Source organism: Apteryx rowi, unplaced genomic scaffold (assembly GCF_003343035.1).
Source record: "Apteryx rowi isolate R43461 unplaced genomic scaffold, aptRow1 scaffold_376, whole genome shotgun sequence".
NCBI classification, from domain to species: Eukaryota; Metazoa; Chordata; class Aves; order Apterygiformes; family Apterygidae; genus Apteryx; species Apteryx rowi.
Genome location: NW_020450263.1, coordinates 609,098 through 631,461, shown reverse-complemented (window position 1 = coordinate 631,461; position 22,364 = coordinate 609,098). Strand labels below are relative to the sequence as shown.

At 42.4% G+C, this 22,364-nt stretch overlaps 1 protein-coding gene across 1 annotated transcript in view; it reads left to right on the top strand.

Annotated features, from left to right (window-relative positions):
• FGF9 (fibroblast growth factor 9) overlaps window positions 1-21,954 on the top strand; it is a 25,632-nt gene extending 3,678 nt beyond the window's left edge. Inside the window, exons 2-3 of the mRNA XM_026073733.1 lie at window positions 3,576-3,679; window positions 21,517-21,954. Of these exons, the coding sequence (XP_025929518.1) occupies window positions 3,576-3,679; window positions 21,517-21,762 (350 nt within the window). The 3' untranslated portion in view covers window positions 21,763-21,954. The remainder of the gene's footprint in view (window positions 1-3,575; window positions 3,680-21,516) is intronic.
• The last annotated feature ends 410 nt before the right edge of the window (window positions 21,955-22,364 follow it).

The window sequence follows — 22,364 nt, the reverse complement described above, 5'->3', positions numbered from 1 at the left end:
GGCGGGTTTTGGGGGCGACAGCGGCCCGCGGGGTGAGGGGGTCCCCGCCGTCGAGCCCTGCTGCTCCGGCCGCCGGTGGCGTCCCCGGGGCGCTGCGGCTGCGGCTGCGCTGCCGCGGCCCCCGCGCCCCGGCGACTTTGCCGCTGTTAAGCGCCGCGGAGGGGAAGGGGGGAGGCACCGCGCGCGGCGAAAGCCGAAAGCCGAGGAAGGGCCCTGCCGCCTCCTGGGGAGCTGTCGCTGTCTGCGCTCCGGGCTCTTAATTGGCATAATGTGGGGGAGTGGGAGGAGCGGTGACAGCTGTGACAGGCGGGAAACATCCCGGCTGAAAGGTCTGTTCCARCTGAGTGCCAAATGCGGAGCTTTCTAAAAGCAGACAGTAGGTGTCGGGAAAGGAGCCGCGGGAGCGGAGCAGCCCTGCTCGCTCTGCAGGGAGAGGGGAAAGCCTGGGAAATCCCTCCTGGCCTCTCCCCTGGGCCGCCTCCCCACCCACCCCCTCGCTATCTCTTTCATGAGGCTGAACTTGCAGTAACTTCATCACGAGGAATTGCTCTTCTTTTTTTTTTTTTTCCTCTCTGTATTTTTCTCTGGCTGAATGATTGTTTGCTAAATATATTACAACACAACTCTATTTACCTTGCTCTGTGTCTGCAAGTCCTCTGTGGCTTCCCTTCTCTGTGCTTGGTACCTCATTACTTCCTCTGGAAATCTGACAAATAAGCAGCTGGCAGAGATGCTTGTTTACTGTGTTAGCTATTGTAGACGGTGTTTTAGGGTGCTCAGTGGAGCTAAACTGCTTCGATCCAGCAATACAAAGAGAGACTATATATCACAAAGGACAAAAATGCAAAAAGGGAGGAACAAAAAAAGATTCATCATTGCAAAGATGTTCATTGCTTAAAGCCAAGACAGATGCGCTCTATTGTTCTATTCTTTGCTCTAGRTAAACCAGAGGAAACTTAAAATTTCATATTCTGTAGATGACCTCTCTCCTGTCTCCTGTGAGGTTGGTGGGAGTGCAGGACTGGCTGTACACAGCCAGACTGGTATCATGCTGCTGTTCAGCATGGCCCAAAGCTGGATCATGTGCAAGGAGGTGGATGAAGGGCTGATGTGGACACATAAAGAATAACTTTCCCACAAAGTTTCTTCCTACCTCTTTAGGGAGGAGTGAGTCTTTGCAGTCTCTGACAAGAAGATATTCTGCAGGATCTCATGTACTGAGACAGTTATTTTCTCTCTCCCTTCTTCTACCCCATTTTTTGTCTCTAAATAGGGCCCTAGCCTTTAAAATTTGGAGCTGTCCTGATTTTCATTTGCTCCAGTCTCATTCTGAAGAGGAATATCTTTTTTAATATCTGGTTCAGATCCTAAGTACTGTGTGCACATTACAGAAACTATAAAGTGAAAATATTCACAAGAGTGTTGGGCCAAATCATGTAGTCCTTAAACTAGCAAAACTTGTGGCAGACTGCATGGTTGGCCCCAGACAATCGCTTGAGGACTTAATAGCATGGCACATAAAGCTTGTTGTGAATAGGCTTTTGAATTTTTTAAATGAACAAGTCTGTTCTGATCTCAAATATGTGGATGCTCTTTGCCAAGTACCTTAAACTCATCTTCTGCACTCACAATAGGATGTGACAGTGCTTTTTTGTTCTTTTAACACACTAGGCAGTGTGCACCCAAATGCTTGCAATGAGGACAGCAATTAAAGTCTACATTTATACTGATGTGAAAGATGCCAGACTCACTAACTTAGCTACAGTATGGTATAATACACACTTAACATAAGATTTAACTTCAGTTAAAATGCCTGGTAATATGTATCAGGAAATATGATAGTTTAGTGAAAGCTTTACAGAAAAAGCTTTATTAAGAAGTCTGGAAGTATTGCATGTCCAGATATAAGGGGAATGTTTAAATTGTTTCAATGCATCAATTGTATCAGAAATGCTGTCATACACCATATAAGCAACATACTACCACTTTTTGTTACTTCAAAAAATTCCATAATTACTAAATATTTCCTCCCAATATTTGTGAAGCCATTTTCCTTGTATGTATGTAGAGAATAATTTAAAATGCCTAGGCCTTAAAACAGGGTTATCAAAACGCTAAGAATATGGTGTTTGTAGTACTGAATAATATATAAGGTAATGATCAATAGTCCCTTACAGGGAATACATTTCATCTTTACATTAGCTGGGCTATAAATTTTCCCTATTGGCTTCAACCCATGCTTTGTTAGATTTATGTGATTCATGCCTGTTATTGATTAGCGCACAACTATTTTCCAAGAGATGCCAAATTAATTGTTCAAAAAATCCATGAAAGTGATTTTTTATTGGCCATGTGAGGTTCAACACATATTATACTGTTATTGTATTATTTCATGTAAATATAATTTCCAAAAAGCTTTAAAATGGTTATGTAGTGTGCTTAGACATAAAATTCAAGAAATATATTGAAAATGCTACTCTATGTTTTATTATGTGGCTCAGAAAATAGTATACTGCAGCAGTATGCTGCTTAATGTTGCTGGATAACTCCTGTGAGATCATTAGACTTACATGAACACCCCGAAATAGGAAGCAATTTCCATTTTGTTCCACAAGAATTCTAGGTCTATGCAAGACTTGACTGGCAGCATCCTCATTGAGGAGGTAAGCAATTTGCAGGGAAGGCTGCCAAAAAACCCCAAACCCTCAGAAGCAGATGACTTGGTATTTGATACAGACACTTGCTGTACCATGCATGTCAATGCTGAACCTAGGGAGCTTTGCAAAAGCAGTGCTTCTCTGCAAAATGTTCTTAGCTGTAGTGCACAAATGCTTCTGTGTGAGGTTGCTATAATGTGTACAGGAAGAATTAATCATTTATACACTATTATTTAGGTTGAGAATATTTTAATTTTCAGATTTGAGATGAGTAAATACACTCCAAAGAGTTAGAATGATTAATATCTAGACAAATATGTGTGGGACTGAATTGTACTACAGATTTTCATTTCTGGATCCTCTGGAAGATCATACTGTGAGTAAAACTCTTTCCATGTATTCCTGATTTATTGATGCCTCGAAGCAGATCTTTTGGTTCTGTGTGTAACATTTTATTTTCATCTTGCAGTTCTGATTCAAATGTATTTCTAGGAATTTATTTTGAAAACCAAATCCCTTAAGTTCTTTAATCATGGTAACTTTGGTTACCTGAATACTTGATTTTGTTTCTTTGAATATATTGTTTGTTGTGCAAATCAGAATACTGACAAATGTGGTGTAATATGACTGAGCTTTAGATTTGTGTTTAAAAATGCTGAGAAAGATTGAGACTAATCTTTTGATTTGCCACCTTAATGCTCTCTGCAATGCGTTGTTCTAGTAGGTGCTCAAAGGACTTAAGTGTTCAAGAACGACAGTTGAAAATATATTCATTTGTTCCTCAACTTCCTCAAAACAACTTTGAAAATGGAAAAACTCCTTTGAAAATAGCTGCTTGTCACTCAGGGATCGGTCACATCTGAGAAAAATCTTTAAATGGAAACAACCTGTACATTGTTTTTTTCCTGTATGTTGTAGGTATACTGGAATTTATCAGTATAGCAGTGGGCCTGGTCAGCATTCGAGGAGTAGACAGTGGACTCTACCTTGGAATGAATGAGAAAGGGGAACTGTATGGCTCGGTAAGTTCCTAGCTGTCTCCAAAAATTATAACCTTTGTGTTCTACAACAAAAATAGTGTATAGCTCCTACAAGCCCTTATTGTGCTAGGTGCTGTAAAAACACTGTTTTTGCTTTAAATATCTTGTGATCTAATCAGAAACAAGATTTCTTCCTGTGGTATAACAAATAAGGAAGAGGGAACGGGTGTCAAAATCAGGAATGAGTGATAATGTATACTGACCACAATTTAGATATAAGCAGCGGAGATTAATGGCCATAGCTGGTTGCTGAAGACTAAAAGGTGTACTGTAAGATCTGTAAAAGCGTCTTTTCAATAGAGACTTAAAAGGAGACAAAGTCACTGCTTTTTGTTAGTAGGCAGAGAGCTCTCTAGGAATTGGAATGAGCAAGTGGCAGGGGAGGTAAAGGGTGGCATAAAGGGGTGAGAAAACAAGAAATGAGAATGGATAACAGTTGTGAAAAGCAGAGGAATAAGGGCAAGAGGCTTGATGGTCATGTCCTGGCAGTTTGGCTGCTGCTCCCTGTGGGGATGGCAGCAGAGGGAAACGGTTTGAGGAAGTAGTGAAAATAGAGATTTCTGATGTGGGAGTTCGAGTGGTGAACAAACCTAGTTGCAGCTGATGGGTGACCGTCCTTGGCAATTCTAGGCTGTCTTGGAGACCTCCGCCTTGCTATCCCTGTGCAGCAGAGCTGTGTGGGACATGACCCTTTCTGGTAATTCGAGACCTCTGGCAGCCCCTGGGGTTCACACTCTGGCCAGATCATGGGCAGGAGTATCTGAAATCAAGTAGGTAACTCCCCAGACTGTAGAAGGCAACCACTTCTAGCAGTAAAGTGCCAGCCTCCAAAACTGACAAGGCTAGCAGGACTAGAGAGGTACCCCAATTTGAGGAAGAGGATGGCAGGTCCGAAGGAGAGGCAAATATCTAAAATGAAGGGAGGTTGTGTATTCTTTGGGGTTCATTAGAGGCTTGAAGGAGAGGATTCCAGTGATTGACCAGAGGTTGGTGGGGGTCTGGTGGGGTAGGCATTGAAGAGAGACACTCAAAAAGGAGTTAAAGTAGTAACGAGTGTGACTTTGGGTGTAGCTGAAGATACATGTTTCAGAGGGGAGACTGGGAAAAGCGTAGGGAGGGAATTGAGTGGGACAACAGCTAGAGTGAGAGGAAACATGAGAAGGTGGGGATGAGTAGAGGGATGAAAACAGAAAGAGTAAGAAGAAAGTCTAGCTTTCCAGTACTCGATCTATGGAGACCTTAAAATATGAAGGTCCAGCAGCAGTGTTCTCAGCAGGATATCCAGGTTGACTGATCCCTCCCTAACAACCTCTTCTGTGAGAGGGGGAAGGTAGGGCGGGCAAGGTGACTGTCCTCTGGGAGAAGAGCAGGTGAAGGGTGGAAGTGCAGAAGGGCGCAGAAAATAGCACAGAGGGGAGGCAGAATAGGCGGTGGTAGGATGAGGGGCAAGGCTTGGACGGAGAACGTGTGAACAAGAAGAAAGGTGGGAGATGCAGAGGTGGTGGGAACCAGGGAGTGGGAAAGAATGGAGGGGCAAAGAGAAAGGGAGTGGATGCAATGACAGATGGAAGCAAGCTGCCTATGGATAAATACATTGTCATAAGTAACAGTTCCTGTGCAGCTGATCTGTAGTATAAAGAACCAATTAAGTCATGAGTAGTTTTATGATTCAGTTAGACAGCAAAAAGGCAGAAAACCAACAGTAATATGGATCAGTAATGTTGAAAATCAGCAATAAGAGTAATCATTTAAACAGATAAATGTGTAGTCAGTGAATCAGTTAAGCTATTCTACACTTCAGATATTCAGAAAAAGAAAGAAATGTAGAAATGACTAGTTATCGATAGACCTTAAATACATAGACTTGGGACAGTAAATGGTAAATCACTTTTCTGTATAATTTATATTTTGTGTTTGTAACATATTTGACTGTCAAAGTGAATTACTGAAAACATTCTTTACTGAAGAAATATGCACAAGAAATTCTCTGTAAATTACTAAGCTCACTGTGTTAGTAAAAAAGTTGTTCTATGAACAGCAGTACTAAGGGGCCTGCTTTCCTAAGGGTTCATGTCTCACAGTCTGAGACATGGGTCTCTCCTTACCTTCTCCCTCCTACACCCCAAATTCCCCAGCCTTTTGCACTTGCACTGAGAAAGAGACAGCATTAGCTGTCCATGCTCACTAGATTGTCAGTTTGCACTGACTGCCTAGCTCACCACTCCCAAGCAGGATGTTCAAGCAACTTCTTTTCTTTACGCTGCCTCTGATTAGTCACAAAATTGATAGGAACTTAATTTTCTTGAAGACCTTTGCCTCTTCATTGAAACTGTTTGAAAAGTGAAGGAAGGACTGACAGGCTAGCAGGTAGACAGAGGGACAGAATAATTGTATGACCTCTTTTCCTTAAGAAATGAGGCTAAAAATATGAAGCCATTTATAGTGGAGAACTGGCAATCTATAGGGCCAGAATGCAAAGTTCAGGTTAAAATCTGATGGATGATATGGCATATTGTCAGCCTCCAGAGATGGAACATACTGAAGAATGATGGTAATTGAATTACATTACTTCCAATGAAATATAACCTCTAATGGCTACTCAGTGTGACGATGCTTTAAAGTCTTGTCAACACTAGCAATTCTAGTGGCTATATTTCAGCAACTGTCAGCTCTCATAGAAACACTGAGATAAGCAGGCCTCAGAACAAAGTTGTGTGTAGAATTGGCTGGACATTTTTAAGTGACAGTATTTTGCTTTTGGTTTTGGTCAAAAAAGGGCAATTAATTGAAAATGAAGTTCTCTGGTGGGAATAAATGTACCAGTTTGAGCCAGAAGCAAGTCACAAGCCAGGCTAGAGTTCTCATTTTGGCAAGAGAGAAAATCAGCTTAACTGAAGTTAGTTTAAGGGCTGACAGGTGACAGACTGAGATTCAAGTTTTTCATCTGAACTAAGCAGAGCAGGTGCTTGAGTTGGACTGTTCTGTCCCATTTGAACTCTGTTCTTGCACAGCAAGTTCTCTAGTTCTGGAAGGTGGGTCTCTCTGCCTTGGTTTCTTCCATTGGCTTTGTCATGGTGCAGAGCAGGTATACGTATGAGGCTGTGAATGTTACTTTGTAAGATGGGAAAGCTGTTTCCCACTCACAACTCAATAGCCACATCAAAAATACCTGGTCCTACTCTACTTCTGCACTGTGGATTTACACAGGTGTGTTTCTGCAGGCATTCAGTATTGCAGCACTGATACTGCTGGAGTAGATGCCCTGTGTCTATGACAATACCATATTTATATTCAAATTACTGTAAGAAAAATGTATTAGCTGTGAATCAGATCAGCTACTATGACACTTATAGCCTTCTAGATTTGTGTTTGAAACATTTGGTACAGGAAGATTTTTCCCAGCATATTTGTGGTGCCACTGGAGATTGGACATATGGCAGAGTAGAGCAGCCAGGGTGGGTGACTTCTGCCAATTTTCATAAAAGACAACAGTAAAATCAGTTTCAGAATATCTTGATCCAGGCATGCTCGTTTTGGCCTTCTGAAGTGCTGCTTTCTTCCTAGATCTGCATCAGCTGCCTGACAAACAYTCTTTCCAGCCTGCCCTTTACAGGTGGCCGTTGCTATTGCATCTTCTGGTTAAAACAGCGCAGGGCCTTGGATGCTGTTCTTAGGGAGGAGTGTGTAACACAGCGTGGATGTTCCCAAGTTCCCCTCTATCCCTGGGATTTGGCTAGGCAAAGCTGAAGATATATGTGGTACTCTGAAGAAGCAAGTGGTAGCTATGTAGCGATGACTTGGAGGCTATTTGGTGACAGCAGCTTTCCCTCTTGTCTAGCTCTTTTCCTGCTGTCCATTTACCTTTCCTTCCCTTTGCAGCCTGCAGATATGACTCATCAAGTTTCACAACAGTTAATGTGCTTTTCATTAGAGAGGAGGAAAAATCCAAACTACAGATAGGATCCAAAGAGTGTTAAGATGAGACATGAAGACCTTTCTTCCTTCCCAACTGCCAAATGGGTCTTGCCAACACCTCTGGCAAATGTGTTAACGAATGTGTGTTAGCCGTGCTGCCCTGTGCCATGTAGAGGAGCGAAGCAGGTTTTCGTGATCATTTGCATGACCTTCATGCCTCCGTGTGCTSTGGTAGGACACACTGACCCTGTGGGAACAGAGCTGTCCCACTCCTCTTCTCCACGAATGCTGGTTCCTTGACTGCTCATGGGCTCCTGGCCCTGGCAGGAGGCAACACAGGTTGTATGACCAAGAAGAAAAGTGTGCAGGGAAGTGGAAGATGTGGAGCGGCGACGTGGGGGAGCAGTGTGGAGAGGAGGAGGAAGGCAGGATGCTGAGGAGGGCCAGGAGCACTTGGAAGGGGTGGTGAGGGTAGGGCGAGGACCTTGTGTGCCTGCAGAGCACCTGGAGCAGAGCTGCAGAGCCTGGATTGATAACAGCACTGGTCCAGGGGCACTAAACCTGCCAACTAAACCTGGGCTCCTATAACTACTGGGGTGAGGATGGGGAGGGGAGATACAGTGCTGCCCTTGAAGAAACATGTTTTGCCAGTAAGTGTGCAGGGAGGTAACAATATGCCTCTTTATTGTCTGAGTAGGACAGCACCTGCAATATTGTATGCATTTATTTGGGTCCTGTGGTCCTAGAAGGACAATAAACTACAAAGATGGATGAACAGTTTTTGAGGAAAAGGAGACAGATTTTCATAGTCTACTAAAAATAACTTGCTGTAGGCAAGGACCTGTGTTATCACATTTTATGTTCCCATGCAAATAAGCGAAGGGAATTTTTCAGTCCTTCAGATGGTGGGTCAAGGTGCACAGAAGCAACATAAAGAAAATAAAGTTGAAGGTATGTGTTGGGAACAGTGTGTTGACAAAGTATATGGTCAATGCACATATCTAAGAATAGGATAGATAATAAGGTGACCTTGCAGTGTCATTCACACTTTCCTGTTCCTGTTAAACACCTTTGATCTAAAGGGATTCCATATATTTTTGATTCTTTTTTTTAAAGCTGCATTATTTACCCATCAGTGTACATGCAGCCACCTGTGGTTGAAGTGAGCCTGGAGACAGGACAGTTGCAGTCCACAACAATTCTCAGGGGAAGAAGTAAATGTAATTTCCCTGACTGAAAGCACAGACTTCTAGGCTGAGAGTGGTCACATCCCAGCAGGGATATGGCTATGATATCAGATTTAACACCCTTCTGCTTGTGCATAAAATAAACCGTCTTTTGATAAATGATATAAATGCTTGAGAGTCAGAGGGCAGTTTCAAGAATGGCTGAGTTGCAAGGAGCATTCAGGGCTTTGGCACAAGCGGAACTGATCAGGAAAAGGTGGCACTCTTGTGATCCAAAATCTGATGATGTCTTGTATCAGTAGCAGTGACTCATGTGTTCCTGAGTAAATTCACTTTAAGCAGAAGAGTTGTAAGAAGCAGACCTAAGGCAAACTTCTGAGATTTGAAGAGGACCCATTCATAAAGGTGCTTATGGCCTTGAATGTGGAGGAAATTTAGAACTTTGTCAGAGATACAGAAATTCTCTAGAAACTTATCCCTGCAAGGGTAAAATTGCAGGGAAGGATTCGGAGCCTAACCAGACCTGGCCACTGAGCGGAGAGTCTACAAGGAACAGGAGGAGGGCAGGTGGCAGAAAAGCATGTCTTAAGGCCCACAAGCCTGGGGATAAAATGCAAATTGCTACAATGAAACTAAATTGGGCCTTACGAGGGATACTAAAACATATGGCAAAAACTTTTAAAGCTATATAAATGAAAAGGGAACAGGAGTCTTTATAAGCACTAGGTACTCAGCCTGGAGTGCAAATGGAAGATATTCTGAATATGGCTGCACAGCATACTAGCTTGGCTAGCAAGTATGTCTAATGAACTCGTTGGGATGGTAAAACACAGTTGGAAGATTTGACTGTAGTTTGATGAACAGTTGAAGTGGGTGCAGCTGACACTACTGCTGAAAGAAGTGACTGTTTTCTCCTTCCTCCCTTTTGCTGGCACAAGCGTTTCTGTTGCTGCATGGTGAACCGAAGCAGGGAGCTGAAAAATAACCTGGCAAAACAAAAGGATTGTGTTCAGCCGCGATGGTTCCCCATCTGATGCGTTGTGGGGCTGCATGAGGCAGGATGTGGTGCTGAGGTGGGAACAAAGCCTGGAGAGGGGGGATGCTTCTTCCAGAGGCAGTGCAGGTATTTGCCAGCCTCAAGTGTTTGCGAACCTGCAGCCGTGTGGTTTCTGTTTGGCAAAGGGCATGACCTAGGAAGCTACAAGGCCGTTCGTCTGCCTTGAGTTGTGCTCAGGGCTTAAGAACATGCTTTTGAATGAAAGAAAAGAGGAGGGCCTGGAAGTAAATGTCAGGTGAGTTTACTGAAGTTGGATTAATAGTTTCAGGCAAATCTACTATTTTACTTTGATAGGCATTTCTTTTTCTAGAAATGGGAAATACTATTGCCCTAATCTGCAGGACTGTGTTAGATACGACCCATCAGAAAAGAGTATTTGCTGCAGTGGGGAAGATGGGGCTTAGTAAAAGATTGTTTGATAGATGATGAAGGAACTGAAGAGAAGACAGCAATGGGAGGTGTTGAAAAGTGTTAGGGCGAAGTGAAATTATTAGTGGAGCTTTTATGGATTAGTCCTTGGGGTGGACTTAATCCTCCTTTATTCCTGATTTTTATTAGGGACATTAAACATCTTGTCATAAGAAGTAGGAGTGTGTTACTGAAATTTGCAGGTGTCGCAAAGTTGGGAAGTATTTTCAGTGCAGACAGCTGCCTCCCAGAGGGGACTAGGTGACCTAAAGTGTGCAAAATGTGAACTCATGCGCTTGGGGCTACTGTTAAGGATTTTTCTAAGTTGAACACTCTTCAGAAACAGCAGAGAAGATACTGGAGGCACTAACTCATCACAGCRTGGCTACAATGCAAATGTTGTGCAGCTGTGAGGAAGGCAGAGGCAATCCTAGGATGTACGAGGAAAGATGCACCTTGGAGAACCATATAAATGCCACTGCATAGGGCAATGGTAGGATCCAGTCTAAATACAAAGTGGAGTTCTGGTCACTCATGTTATAGATTAATTGAAACTTGAACAGGTGCAGAAAGGCCTTACTGGTATAATCAGAGGAATGGAAAGATATGATAGAGTCTAAGTATCTTGGCTTATTTAGCCTAGCAAAACAAAAACTGAGAGCATACGTCCTTGTCTCTGTAAATGCATTGAGGTTTAATACCAAGGAGAGAAAAAAAATCCTTAAAATAAAGGACAAGGACAAATTGGTATGAGCGGGTCAAAAGGAAGCTTAGGCTGGATGTTAGGAGGTTTCAGATCATTGAAGAAGTGAGATTTTGAGCAGGCATGAAAAATTTTTGCAGACAGCTGGGAGGTGAGGCACTAACTTTTTTTGTCCCTATACTGTATGGTAGAAAACAGCTTTGTTACTGTGGATATTTTCTTTATTCAGGGTGTAGGTCTGAGAGAAGTCCTGAAATCTCAGTTATCTGTTGTTTACAATCTCACCTACTTCAACTTTGCAGATAGCCTCTTTCTGAATTTATATGACAGCCTCTCTAAATGCTGGTTAGTGTTAAATGGTGTTTCTCACAGGTGCCAGCATTAGGGATGAGAGTCAGCAAGATGATAGCAAGGTAGGAAGGAATCTGTAGAAAAGAAAGATCTTTTGGGATGTGGGTATTGCTGTTAGAAAAATTGATAGGTGAATATGTACACTTAATACAGGTAATCTGGGACAAGTTATTTGTGAACCTGGACCTGTTGTGGTTCTTATTAAACTGAGATTTTGGTCTGTTTTTTCAATCACAATTACACAAATTATAATACCTGTCACAAAAGGTAGACACCTGTTAGCACTGTCTTGTGGCATAAATACTGGGTAATCAGCACTTTTTCTTATGTCAGTGATTTTCCTTGGAGAACTGCATTCCAGATACTGACTAGGTCTGAGGATAGTTTTATAAGAGAGAAAACCTGCAGTGATCTCCTTATCTTGGTCTTTGTGATTCCATGCTGAATTTGGATTACCCTTACATGCCCGGAACGAGAAAGCACCAGAATGTCTTTTACTTAAATGAGATATATATATATATATAAAGCTAAGCTTTGATAAAGCAAGACCTTACTTGAACCTTAATTTGATGATTTGCCTTCCCCTAATTAAAGATGTGTGGAATTCTGTATTATAAAAATCGGAGATTGCAGGTGCTGTTTGATGAGACAGCCAAGGCGATCTAACAGCTACCAGCTTGCGGAGCAGGCAGCCCTGCTCCCCTGCCTCAGCTGCACACTTTTGCTTCCTTCCTAGCTCTGACAGTAGCATGCGTCCGACCTGGTAGGAGGCCAGTGCAGGCATCTAAAGCCGCAGAAAAAGGCTTGTCTTCTTCTGTAGGGCTACTTCTCTGCTGGTTTAGCCGTGAGGGAGCATTGCAGTGTGGGGTGGGAGAAGGCTCGTGCACTGCCCTTTGGGCTGTAAACCTGAATCTTGCTTGGCAAGCCCATGCTGGACATGTTCACTTTGAACTTCTTCAGATTCACCTCTTTGCAGCTGTACAGCTCCCCAGTCAATATAGCCTGAGCGTTTCTGGAGCTAGCAGTGTTAGCTGTACTAGAATGTAAAAAGGTGCTCTGTATTAAGCTGACCTGAGAGTAGTATGTTGAAGTGACATACTAAAAGAGCATCATCAGCAGTGACACACTGAGAAGTGCTTGGGGATTAAGCGCTGCATCAGATGAAGAGCTGATGTGCTCTGTTTCTGACTCAGGATTCAGTGGGATGCGAACGTGGCACTCTTTTCCACTTTACCATTCATCATTTTCAAAGACAGAGTAGAAAAGTCTGCCCTGCGAGGACTTCATTAGGGATTTTGCCTAGGTTGGGATTTGCTTTGCAGCTTGAATGTACTCAGGCTGATTTGGTGATGTGCAGTAATGCAGTTCATTTGTGTTGCATTCAAAAAGCTTAAGAAATAAAGCTTGTTACAGTGCAAATCCATTTTTCCTCCTTTTATAAAGCCCTTTGGCTTCTTTTTCTTTCCTTTTGTAACGACAGACTTTTGCTGCTACTTTTGATCTGAAGATCAGGTTTTAAATCCGTGTTCCACAATGGCACTGAGGAAAAAATTTGGCTTTTGTTATGTATGCTGCATGCTTTTGAGATCTGGCCCAGGCTGTGTATCTTTAATCTTTCAAACTTTACACTTTGATTTTAACACAGTTATGGAGGCACTGTAATTGTGACTGAGTGCTTGCGAGAAATTTTGACTTGATTCTATTACCATTGAAAGTACTGAGGGAAGTGCCATTGACTTTAATGAAAGCAGAATTGGACCTGTTCCTGTAAAACCACCTATTAATTTTATGGTTGTGTCAGCAGACCCCGATCAAGATAAGAGCCCTACTGTTTTCATCATTTAAAAAACCTAAATCAAGACACAGTTTCTGCCTGTAAGAGTCTGCAATCTAAAGACAGTTTTTAAGCATGTTTATTGTCCTTGAATAGCTAGGGTGATTTTGGCCTGCTGATGCCTTCATTAGGACAGCATCTAATGCAGAATCTGGACTTAGAATAGGAAACTTATTTGGGAAGATTTAAGGAAAATCTTTTGAGCCATTTTAGAATATACAAATGTGGGAAAACAATGTTGTCATGTTTAAATAAAATCATCAGGGTTTTTTCTTTATGCTTGTAAAATCTGAATTCTTTGGAAGGTCTGTATGCTGCTGGCTACCTGGTAGACTGACCGCCTGGTCTTTGACCTCTTCACTCCCCATTCTGTTGAAGTTGTTATTATCTATTTATTTTTTTCAGGTAGATTGACAATTTCTTTCATCAAAACTGAAATTAACTGCATGGTTAAAGTTTGACCCATTGAAAAGACAGGTTCCATTGGCCCGTGTGTGTGTGCGTGTGTGTGTTTGTGTGTGCGCGGTGGAAGGGGGGTAGCAGAAGAGAAGAACCCTCCGACTTGCTGAAGCGTTTTCCGAAAGCTAGGTCAGCTGTATCACTGGGAACCTAAGGCAGGGCATGGCAGCACCAAAGATACATGGCTTTCCAGAGAAATCTTTGTGAAATCTTCTTTGTCCTACTTAGAAAGTAAAATACTGAAAAAAAAAAAAAAAATCTAACCCTTGACTTTAGGGTGGGATTGTCTATGGGAAAAGGAATGAAGGTTGTGTCCAAAGAACAGTTTCTTGAGAGACAGCTTATGAGAAGTGTTAGCAAATGGAGGAGCACTGCTGTCTAAAACATGACATGTTTTCTTCAGCAGCTGCTCTTTGAAATGCTGGCCTTCCTTTATGGCCAAAAAGGTGGGAAATTAAAAGACCTCATTTTCAAACAACTTAAACTGAATATGCAGTTGAGTCCTGCTGGGAAAAGATCGTAGAATACCTGCCCTTTGCTGTCCTGCCCACCAAAGCCTTGCAGCCTTGAAAATATCTCTGGCAAATTTTACATTGTTTTCCAAGACTCCAGTGGATGTTCAGCATTTCAGCAAGGAGGACAGGATCTTTCCAAAATGTAATAGCCTGTGCAGCTTTGTTTGTTTAACTTTGATGACATTTAAAGTGCATCCAGATCGACCCAGACTGACACTGTGGTCAGTAATGTCCCTGTCCTCTGAGCTAGAACCTAGCAGAGAGCTTTACATAAAATCAGTAACTAAATTTAGAGACAGGCTTTTGTTCATTGGTCCTTGACCAAATCAACTTGCTGAAAGAACAGAACATGAAGTATTTTAATAGGATAAATTTTTGTCATAGCATATGTATTATAATTGTTTGGTCCCTGTGGCAAAGTGTTTCATGAAGGGCCTTGAATGTTCTCCTGTTTTTATGATGAGACCTTGTAGCTGAGGGAGGAGGTGCTTCTCTAATGATGGATAAGTCAAGTCTGGGGGGTACTCATCTGAGTGTAAAGACCTAGGCAGATTAAGTAATTTTTATCACTCAATTTATAATGTCTTTCAGCTTGTGAGTTTAGCTGCTCCTGCCACTACACACCAAAGGCACACACTTTCTGCTCAAGGAGGACTATGCTTTCCTTTAAGCTGGTGTTCTTTGCTTGGAGATCAACACAACAAAATAAAAAATGCTGACAAAGCACTTTGATGCTATGCTCTATTTTAGTTGTATTATTTAAGCAAAGCAYGATTCATTTAAAATCTCTATTGAGTTAAAAGGTCAACTGGTATTTCGCTTGCACAGGGTAGTGAGTATGTGTAGCTGTAGGATAACAGACCTGATTTGACATACATGATACCATTTGATAGAAGAGAATTTGTGGAGTGGGGAACTAGGGTAGGTCAAGTTACAGCTTTCAGTAAGTCTGAGCGTGCCTGAAATGGTTCTTTTAGTGTCTTAAAATATTTGTTGCCTTTTTATCATTGCAAGCCTGATCCAAGTTCCATTTAAGCTGATGGGAACTTTTCTGCTGTCTTCTTTAAAAATTGGCTCAGGCCGTGTATCAGATTGCATACCACCTTGTTTTCTGATTCGTGGAAGGGTTCAGCCAAGCGTTATGAATTAGATGCTTAGATAACATTGATGATTGTAGTTCTGGATTGTGCCAGGGAAACCAAAAATAAAATAGAGGTCAGAAGTGTGAATAGTAAATGGCACAGTATGGGTCTGGTCCTGCTGGCACTGGAGGGAGGGGAACACACCTGCTTGCTTGTTTTTTAAAAGTCGACTTCCTCCCAGTGCTGCTCTGTTGTAGCGGAGGGAAGGAAGCTCTTCAGCTTTCAGAGAAATGGAGCTGTGACAACTTTCATGGCCAGAGGCCTTGACGTGGAATTTTGTCATTTCTTCCAACAGAAGCAAGAGCAGGCCCTTGGCGTTTAGGTGAAAATGAGTTTTCATCTAATTCACTTGGCTGGGCAGGTTTAAAGCAAACCTTTATGGACATACGCATGACCGCTGGTCGGCAGCGTGTGCTGGCAGACGTGTGCTCATGCACGGTGGGCTTGCTCTTCCTATAATGATCGCATGACCAGGGAGGGCATGTTTGAGGCTCGACAGATGCTTCAAACTGGAAATCTCAGTGGAATGGATATCACTAAAACCAATAGCTGTGGATTTGGCAGTGGCAAAAATGGATGGAGACCTAGCTGGCCTCTCTTGCTGCTGCAGTTTGTGTCGGAAGAGCTCTGTGAACAACCGTGGTGTGCAGGGTAGTAGTGCTGCCTCCCCGTCTGCTCTGTCTGGAGGAAGTCCATCATGATGTGGAAGGCATGGAGTGGGAAAAATGAGGGGAATGGTGAAAAAGGGAGAAGGAATGAAATGTGTCGCGCTTCCAAAGCTCCTGAGATTTTACTGTTGATGCTGAAGTCCACTTATTTGTTCAGAAAACTGCTTTTCTGTCACCTTAATTGTGATGTGGTGCCACCACAGTTTCGGTATGTGCATAGCTATTGCCCCTTCTGATGATAACACTCAAAGGGGACCAGGTTCCCCACAGCGGTGGTGACTTTACAAGCTTTTTGTATGGAAGATGTTAATTTTTAAGCGCTCTTAGAACTACTTCATTGTTGCAGTACAGAATATTCAAGCTCTTTTTTGTGGAAGTGGGGGTGTATGTATAATAAAAACTTCATGCAAATGAATTAGCAGTTTAGGAGGAGAAGCAAAGATGAAAACTCCTTCTATGTGAAAGTACAAGGAGAGGTCAGTTAGGGAAAATGTAATTGCCTGACGGGGGTTTTATCAGGACACCTTGCCTAACTTCCCTTATCTTATAAAAAGTGCCATGGAATATGAAATGCATGTAACTGGCAGCGTGTACGCCTACTTATTTGCTAGAACTCTCTTGTAGACATGCAGGATTTCCTACCATCTTCCTGAAGTGCTTATGGAGAAACAGTGACACAGACATAAAAAAAAGTCAGCTAGTATTTTTGGCAGACTTCTTTTTTTTTTTTTTTCCGTTATGTTCTGTCAAATTATTAAACAAACAGCAATCTGGAAAAACATAGCTTGAAGAAACTGGTCAAAAAGAAGTCCATGCCGTTCACTAAATCAGATATTCAAAATGCAGTGCTTGACTAGCACTGTTCTCCACTAACTTAGGAAGAAAAGTGACACTGCTTAGTCACAGTATTTGGCTTCCAGTGGTGGCTGAGGTTACTCTGGAGGTTGTCCATTCAGCCAGAGGCTAACCTGCTTAACACGGGATGTCAGACAAAGCAGTCTACTACAGCCTTATTTATGACGGCTCTTGCTGACTGTTAATTATTAGCTAAACATGGTATGTTCTAAAGGCTGTTTGCATTACAGAGTAGAAAGGGCCAATTTGGGGTAAAATGTATGTGTTTGTAAGCAGAACAGCAAAGAAAACCAACTTGGAAGAGAATAGTTCTTTTTTTTTTTCTTCTCACTGCGTATATAGTTTTCATTAATGTCATATAGCCATAATAAGGGAGTTGCATGAGCTTATTTAGGAGACAATATATCTAAACATTTTATTAAGACAGGGTGGATTAACATAGAGCAGATGTGTAGGAAGGGCTGATTACATCAGATGTACTACTTTTTAATAGTGTTTGGACTTTTGGATTGTTTACTTGCAAAGTGTCTATATTAAATCAATCAGTGCAGTAGTTTGCGTAAGGCAAAACTATATATGGCATAGAAATAAAATTGTTCGCTAAAGATGAAATGTGTTTGTTGTGATTTTAGGAATGATGGTCAGAAGAGTTTTCCTTTCATCAGATTACAAAACAATTAGAGTTTTAACTCTGTAGGGTTATCTAAAAGAAGAAAGAATATTGACAAGTTTTATACAGGATCCTGCGCTGTGCTTTCATTTACTAAGCAGCATAAATGCCTTATCATATTTAAAGTCATGAAACCATTTTCTGGGCAGTGTACATGTGTTTTTCCTATTTCCACATATTTTCAGTTAGCTGCTTCACAGGGATATCTATTTTAAATAAGATGCCAAAACTTTCATTGTGGTGGCTGTAACCCTCTACTTTGTTAATTTATAATCTCACTTTTAATGGGTCTGCCTGGAAATAGGATAATAAAATTATTTTTCTCCATAGTTTAGCTGGTGGAGAATATAAAAAGAGAAATGGAGTTCTAGGCTCACTGACACTGGCCAGACTTTATCAGGCTTCTGAATTCAATCCACATTGGTTCCTTTGCTCTTGTGATATGTGCATCTTTGAACAATTCAATTATTTGAACAGCTAGAGTTAAATAAAAGGTTAAAAAAAAGTTAAAGTGTGGAAATACAGTAAAATGAGAATTGATCACTTTATAGTGGAATACTCTGTAAACAGTCTTCATTGAAAACATGTGGTATGTTGTGCGACATCTGATTTATATAATTTTGAGGTCACCTCCTTATTTGGCCCCCGAATTAAATGATTCGATCATGGCAGGCAGCCTCCCCTTTTATAGAAGCACAGGTTGGTTTCCACAGCTGTTCCAGTGGGATATGCTTGGTATTTGTGTTAGTCTTCCACAAAGATGTCTGGTGATGTGAAGTACGGGGCAATGAAATAGTGGCACTGGAAAAATGATAGAAAAGTCATTTGCTGGAATAACAGCCTGGAAAAGCTGCTGTATTCTAGGGCTAAACCTCAGTTTTAGGCTGTGCATACAGAGGCTTTCTAAAAGTCACAGCCAGCAGGGGAAATGCAAGCCGCTTGCAGTCAGGAAACACGCTCTCCTTCCCGTGGCGGGAGCGGTGGCTTTCAGCAAGCCTTTCGCATGCCCAGCCGTGGAGGCAAGAGGAGCGTAGGCTTTTGCGTTCAAAACTTGCTGCCAGCGTGTGCCAGCCTCACCCCTGCGTTATGTGCATTTCTGGCTTGAACAAAATGCACGCGCACTCAGAACAGGAGTGTAAACTCATATTAAATAGTGTTGTGGTAATATATATATATAAATATGTTAGTTTATATCAATTTCTGTCTGTCTTGGTACTATATGAGCCATTATGACAAGGCTCTCCCGGGGGAAAAGTACTCTGGGATTTTGGTCCCCAATTATTTGTAGGGCCTGATTCAAAGTCACTGAAGTCAGTTTACTTTGGTGGTCCTTTGCTACAACCAGGATTTCTCATGTCCTAGAATGAAACAGTATCATGAATTTCTAAAGAAATGATTTCCCTTCTCTGAAAGTGTGGTCAGCAGTGTAGCTACAAATCAGTACCTGCATCCTGATAGCTCTGTGAAGTTCATGTTGAAGTATTCCCCTAATGTCTGATTTTCCCCAAACGAAGGACTTAGAATTTTGATAAGGGACAAAAGAGCTCTAGCTGTGTTCTGAGAGGAAGAAATGCAAAAACAGGATAAAGTTGTAAAATAAAGATTAAATTTGTAGTCTTGAAATCCACTGAACTCATCGAGAATGCAGTATAATATAAAAACCCTATACCACAGCACTGTCATAATTGATCAAACCTGCCAGATAAAGGGAGGCTATTTTAAAATTTCTCCTTCAGGGCACGGGGAAGTACTGTTCTTACAAAGACAGAAATTTATGATGATGCTAAAAAAAATGCAGATGAAGTGAATAATTAATGAATTCAAGACAAGACTGAAATATCTTCCTAAAATGTTGCTATTTTTAGTACGGAGTGCCTCTGCAGTGTTTGTCATGTGATCCTACTGCCTTTTGAGAGCAGGAAAACTCAGTCTGAATTAATTTCTTGTTCCCCCCATGGACCTATAGACCCAACATATAATACCCCTTAGCATCTGCAAACAAAGTGATTTTAAACATCATGCAAAATAAAATACTAATGAGAGCTGCACTTAAAGACAGTATTTATAGCAGCTGAATCATTTTTATAACATAGTTTGTACTCTGAGCCTCTACAAGGCGGCTACTGGAATGGGTTTAACTTCAGATGATTCTGGCTCCAGTAATATTCATTATTGCTGCAGTTTCTCACAGTCAAAGTACATAGAGGTAATTATCAATAGGTAGTTGCAGGATCTGCCCCATAGAGGAGGATTTAAGGTAAACAAATGCTTGTTGCTTGTCTTTGGATAAGCAGTAGAGAGCGTTGCTGTGTTTGAGCTACTTCACACATTAAAATGTTGTAGTCAAAAGCACCTTCAAAATAAATTCCTGTACAGAGTAGCTGTGTGCACGTGCTCATGTTCAGCTTCTCCGCGCCGGGCCCTGGGGGGGTTTCTCCTTCCTGAGGGCCACGAGGTTCCCAAGGGCCATCAAAGGGAAAGGTGGGACCTGCTTTCTGGCTCCCTTTCTTGCCTCTTGGAGCTGTCACGGCTTGAATTTAGACCCCCCCCCAACTCCCCCAAATATTCAGGTGTGGAGGAGGAGCCTGGCTTTGCGGAGCCGGTGGGAGACGAGTTGGGGCGCAGCCTCGGCCGGGGAGCGGACAGGGTGGCCACGGGGGCGCTGGGCGCAGGGCATGTCCCCAACCCCGCCGTGGGGCAGCCGCGCTCGGGGCGCTCTGCCTGCTCCAAACCCGTCGGCACAGGGTGCCTGCTGGTGCCTGCAGCCCCCGGTCACGCTGGAGGCTCAGGTGGCAGAGGATTTTGGGAGCCTCCTGGATTAAGCCATGGACAGTGTTTCTTGGAGGGGCCAGGAGCTGGAGGCCTGACTCCTTAATCACGCTCAGATTGTAGGTTTAGGTGCCCTAAATGCTCTGCTGCCTCTGGGCCTTGGTCTCTGCTTTCCCTTCTCTGTATAGCTGTCTAAAAGGACTGTTTTAAGATTTAATTTTTGTGAAACGCATCTGCGGAAGTCTGTGTTGTCTGGCGTTAGGAATTGTTCCTCAGCTGGAAGCTGGATTTGGTTGATGTGAATGCTATTCGAGTGAGAGCTCTTGTATAATACTGCATTATATTATCATTATTATAGTTTATGTGCGAGAGCCTGGGAATAGCCTGACTGTCCCCAGGCTCCTTTTTGCCAGCTGTCCGTCAGCTCTCCCAGGCTGGAGGTCACCACGTTTTCCAGTCTTCTTGCTCAGTCGCTTGTGTGAGGGCTTCCAAATTCAGGCTGAACCAGGTTAGCAGATTCCTGCTTTTTAAGCAAACCCTGTCCGCTCAGTCCAGAAGGGTTAGGGGGTGTCACGGCCTGAAGCAGCGGTGAGCAGGGGGAGTGGGAGACTGTGGTGGACAGCTGGGGCTTTGGCTGCTGATGAGACATTTGCTCTGCTGAGGAGAGCAGGACATGAGGACAACCCCGTACAAAGTGTGGAGGCTGCTCCCTGCCTGTGTCCCACCACATGGGCTTTGTGCTCGCTCGGGCTGTGGTTCTCTGACGCCAATAATAAACCAAATGATGGGTACTAAATTGTATATTTTTAAATTAATGACAAGCCTTGAGTACTCCTTGCAAGGACAGGATATAGCGATTTGAAGGCCCTAAATTGCATCAGACCCTGCAGAGCAGTGCTGGTTTCCTTTTGTTATGTCTTGCAATTCAAACGCTTGCACTTGCAGTTCAAGCAATTGCTTAGGCAAGTCCAGTAACATCCTGTGAGTTGCTTGGCACTGATCAGGAAAAAAAAATCTGTTTTTGTTTCTGTTGCTGCTGTTTTGATTTTGGCAACCAGGATTTTGGAGAATCAGTTTTGCTTCACATACAGTTATCCACCCTTGTGACTGCTCTATGAAATATCCAGAAATACAACTTTTATTTAGTTAAAATTGGGAACATTTATAGTTCATTTTGCGAATTGACCAATGAGCTACTGATTTGATCAGTGAAAATAATAATTCTTTTTTTAGATAGATTCTTTCTGTGGCTGGTTCCTTACTGCTTTTTCTTTTCTTTTTCATAGGAAAAATTAACCCAGGAGTGTGTATTCAGAGAGCAGTTTGAAGAAAACTGGTATAACACATATTCATCAAATCTATATAAACACGTGGACACTGGAAGACGATACTACGTTGCATTAAATAAAGATGGGACTCCAAGAGAAGGGACTAGGACTAAACGGCATCAAAAATTTACACATTTTTTACCTAGACCAGTGGACCCTGAGAAAGTACCTGAACTATATAAGGATATTTTAAGCCAAAGTTGACAAAGACAATTCCTTCACTTGAGCCCTTAAAAAGTAACCACTATAAAGGTTTCATACGGTGGGTTCTTATTGATTAGCTGTGTCATCCCATCAGCTCCACTGTTGCCAAACTTTGTCGCATGCATAATCTATGATGGAGGCTTGGAGGGAACATGCTGATTTTGTTCTGCACTTAAAGGTTTGTCCTCCTGGAGGAGAGCCTATGCCCACTCGCTTGATTTATTATGAGAGAGCGAGAGCGAGAGTGTGTGTGAGAGAGGGAGCGAGAGGAAACGAGTGCGCGTGAATGAGAGTGAGAGAGAGAGAGAGAGGCAAAAGCAAGGAGGAAAAAGGCCTGATGCATGCTGGGGAATAGACACGCTTTTAAATTTTTGATCAGTTGTACTTTGTCATATATCAGCATAGCTGCCATACTTTGATTCATCCGGATTTTTGGCTGGTGGCCTGCTCAAGTGTACGCTGCATTTACAAAGGCATGGAGGGTGCAGTCTTACTTAAACAAGAGACTTTTCAGTTAATTGCTCACTGGGTCTCACCCCACTGAGTTTAAAGCAAAGACCTCTTAGTAAAAAATGAAAATAAAAAGTTAAATTTATTTATAG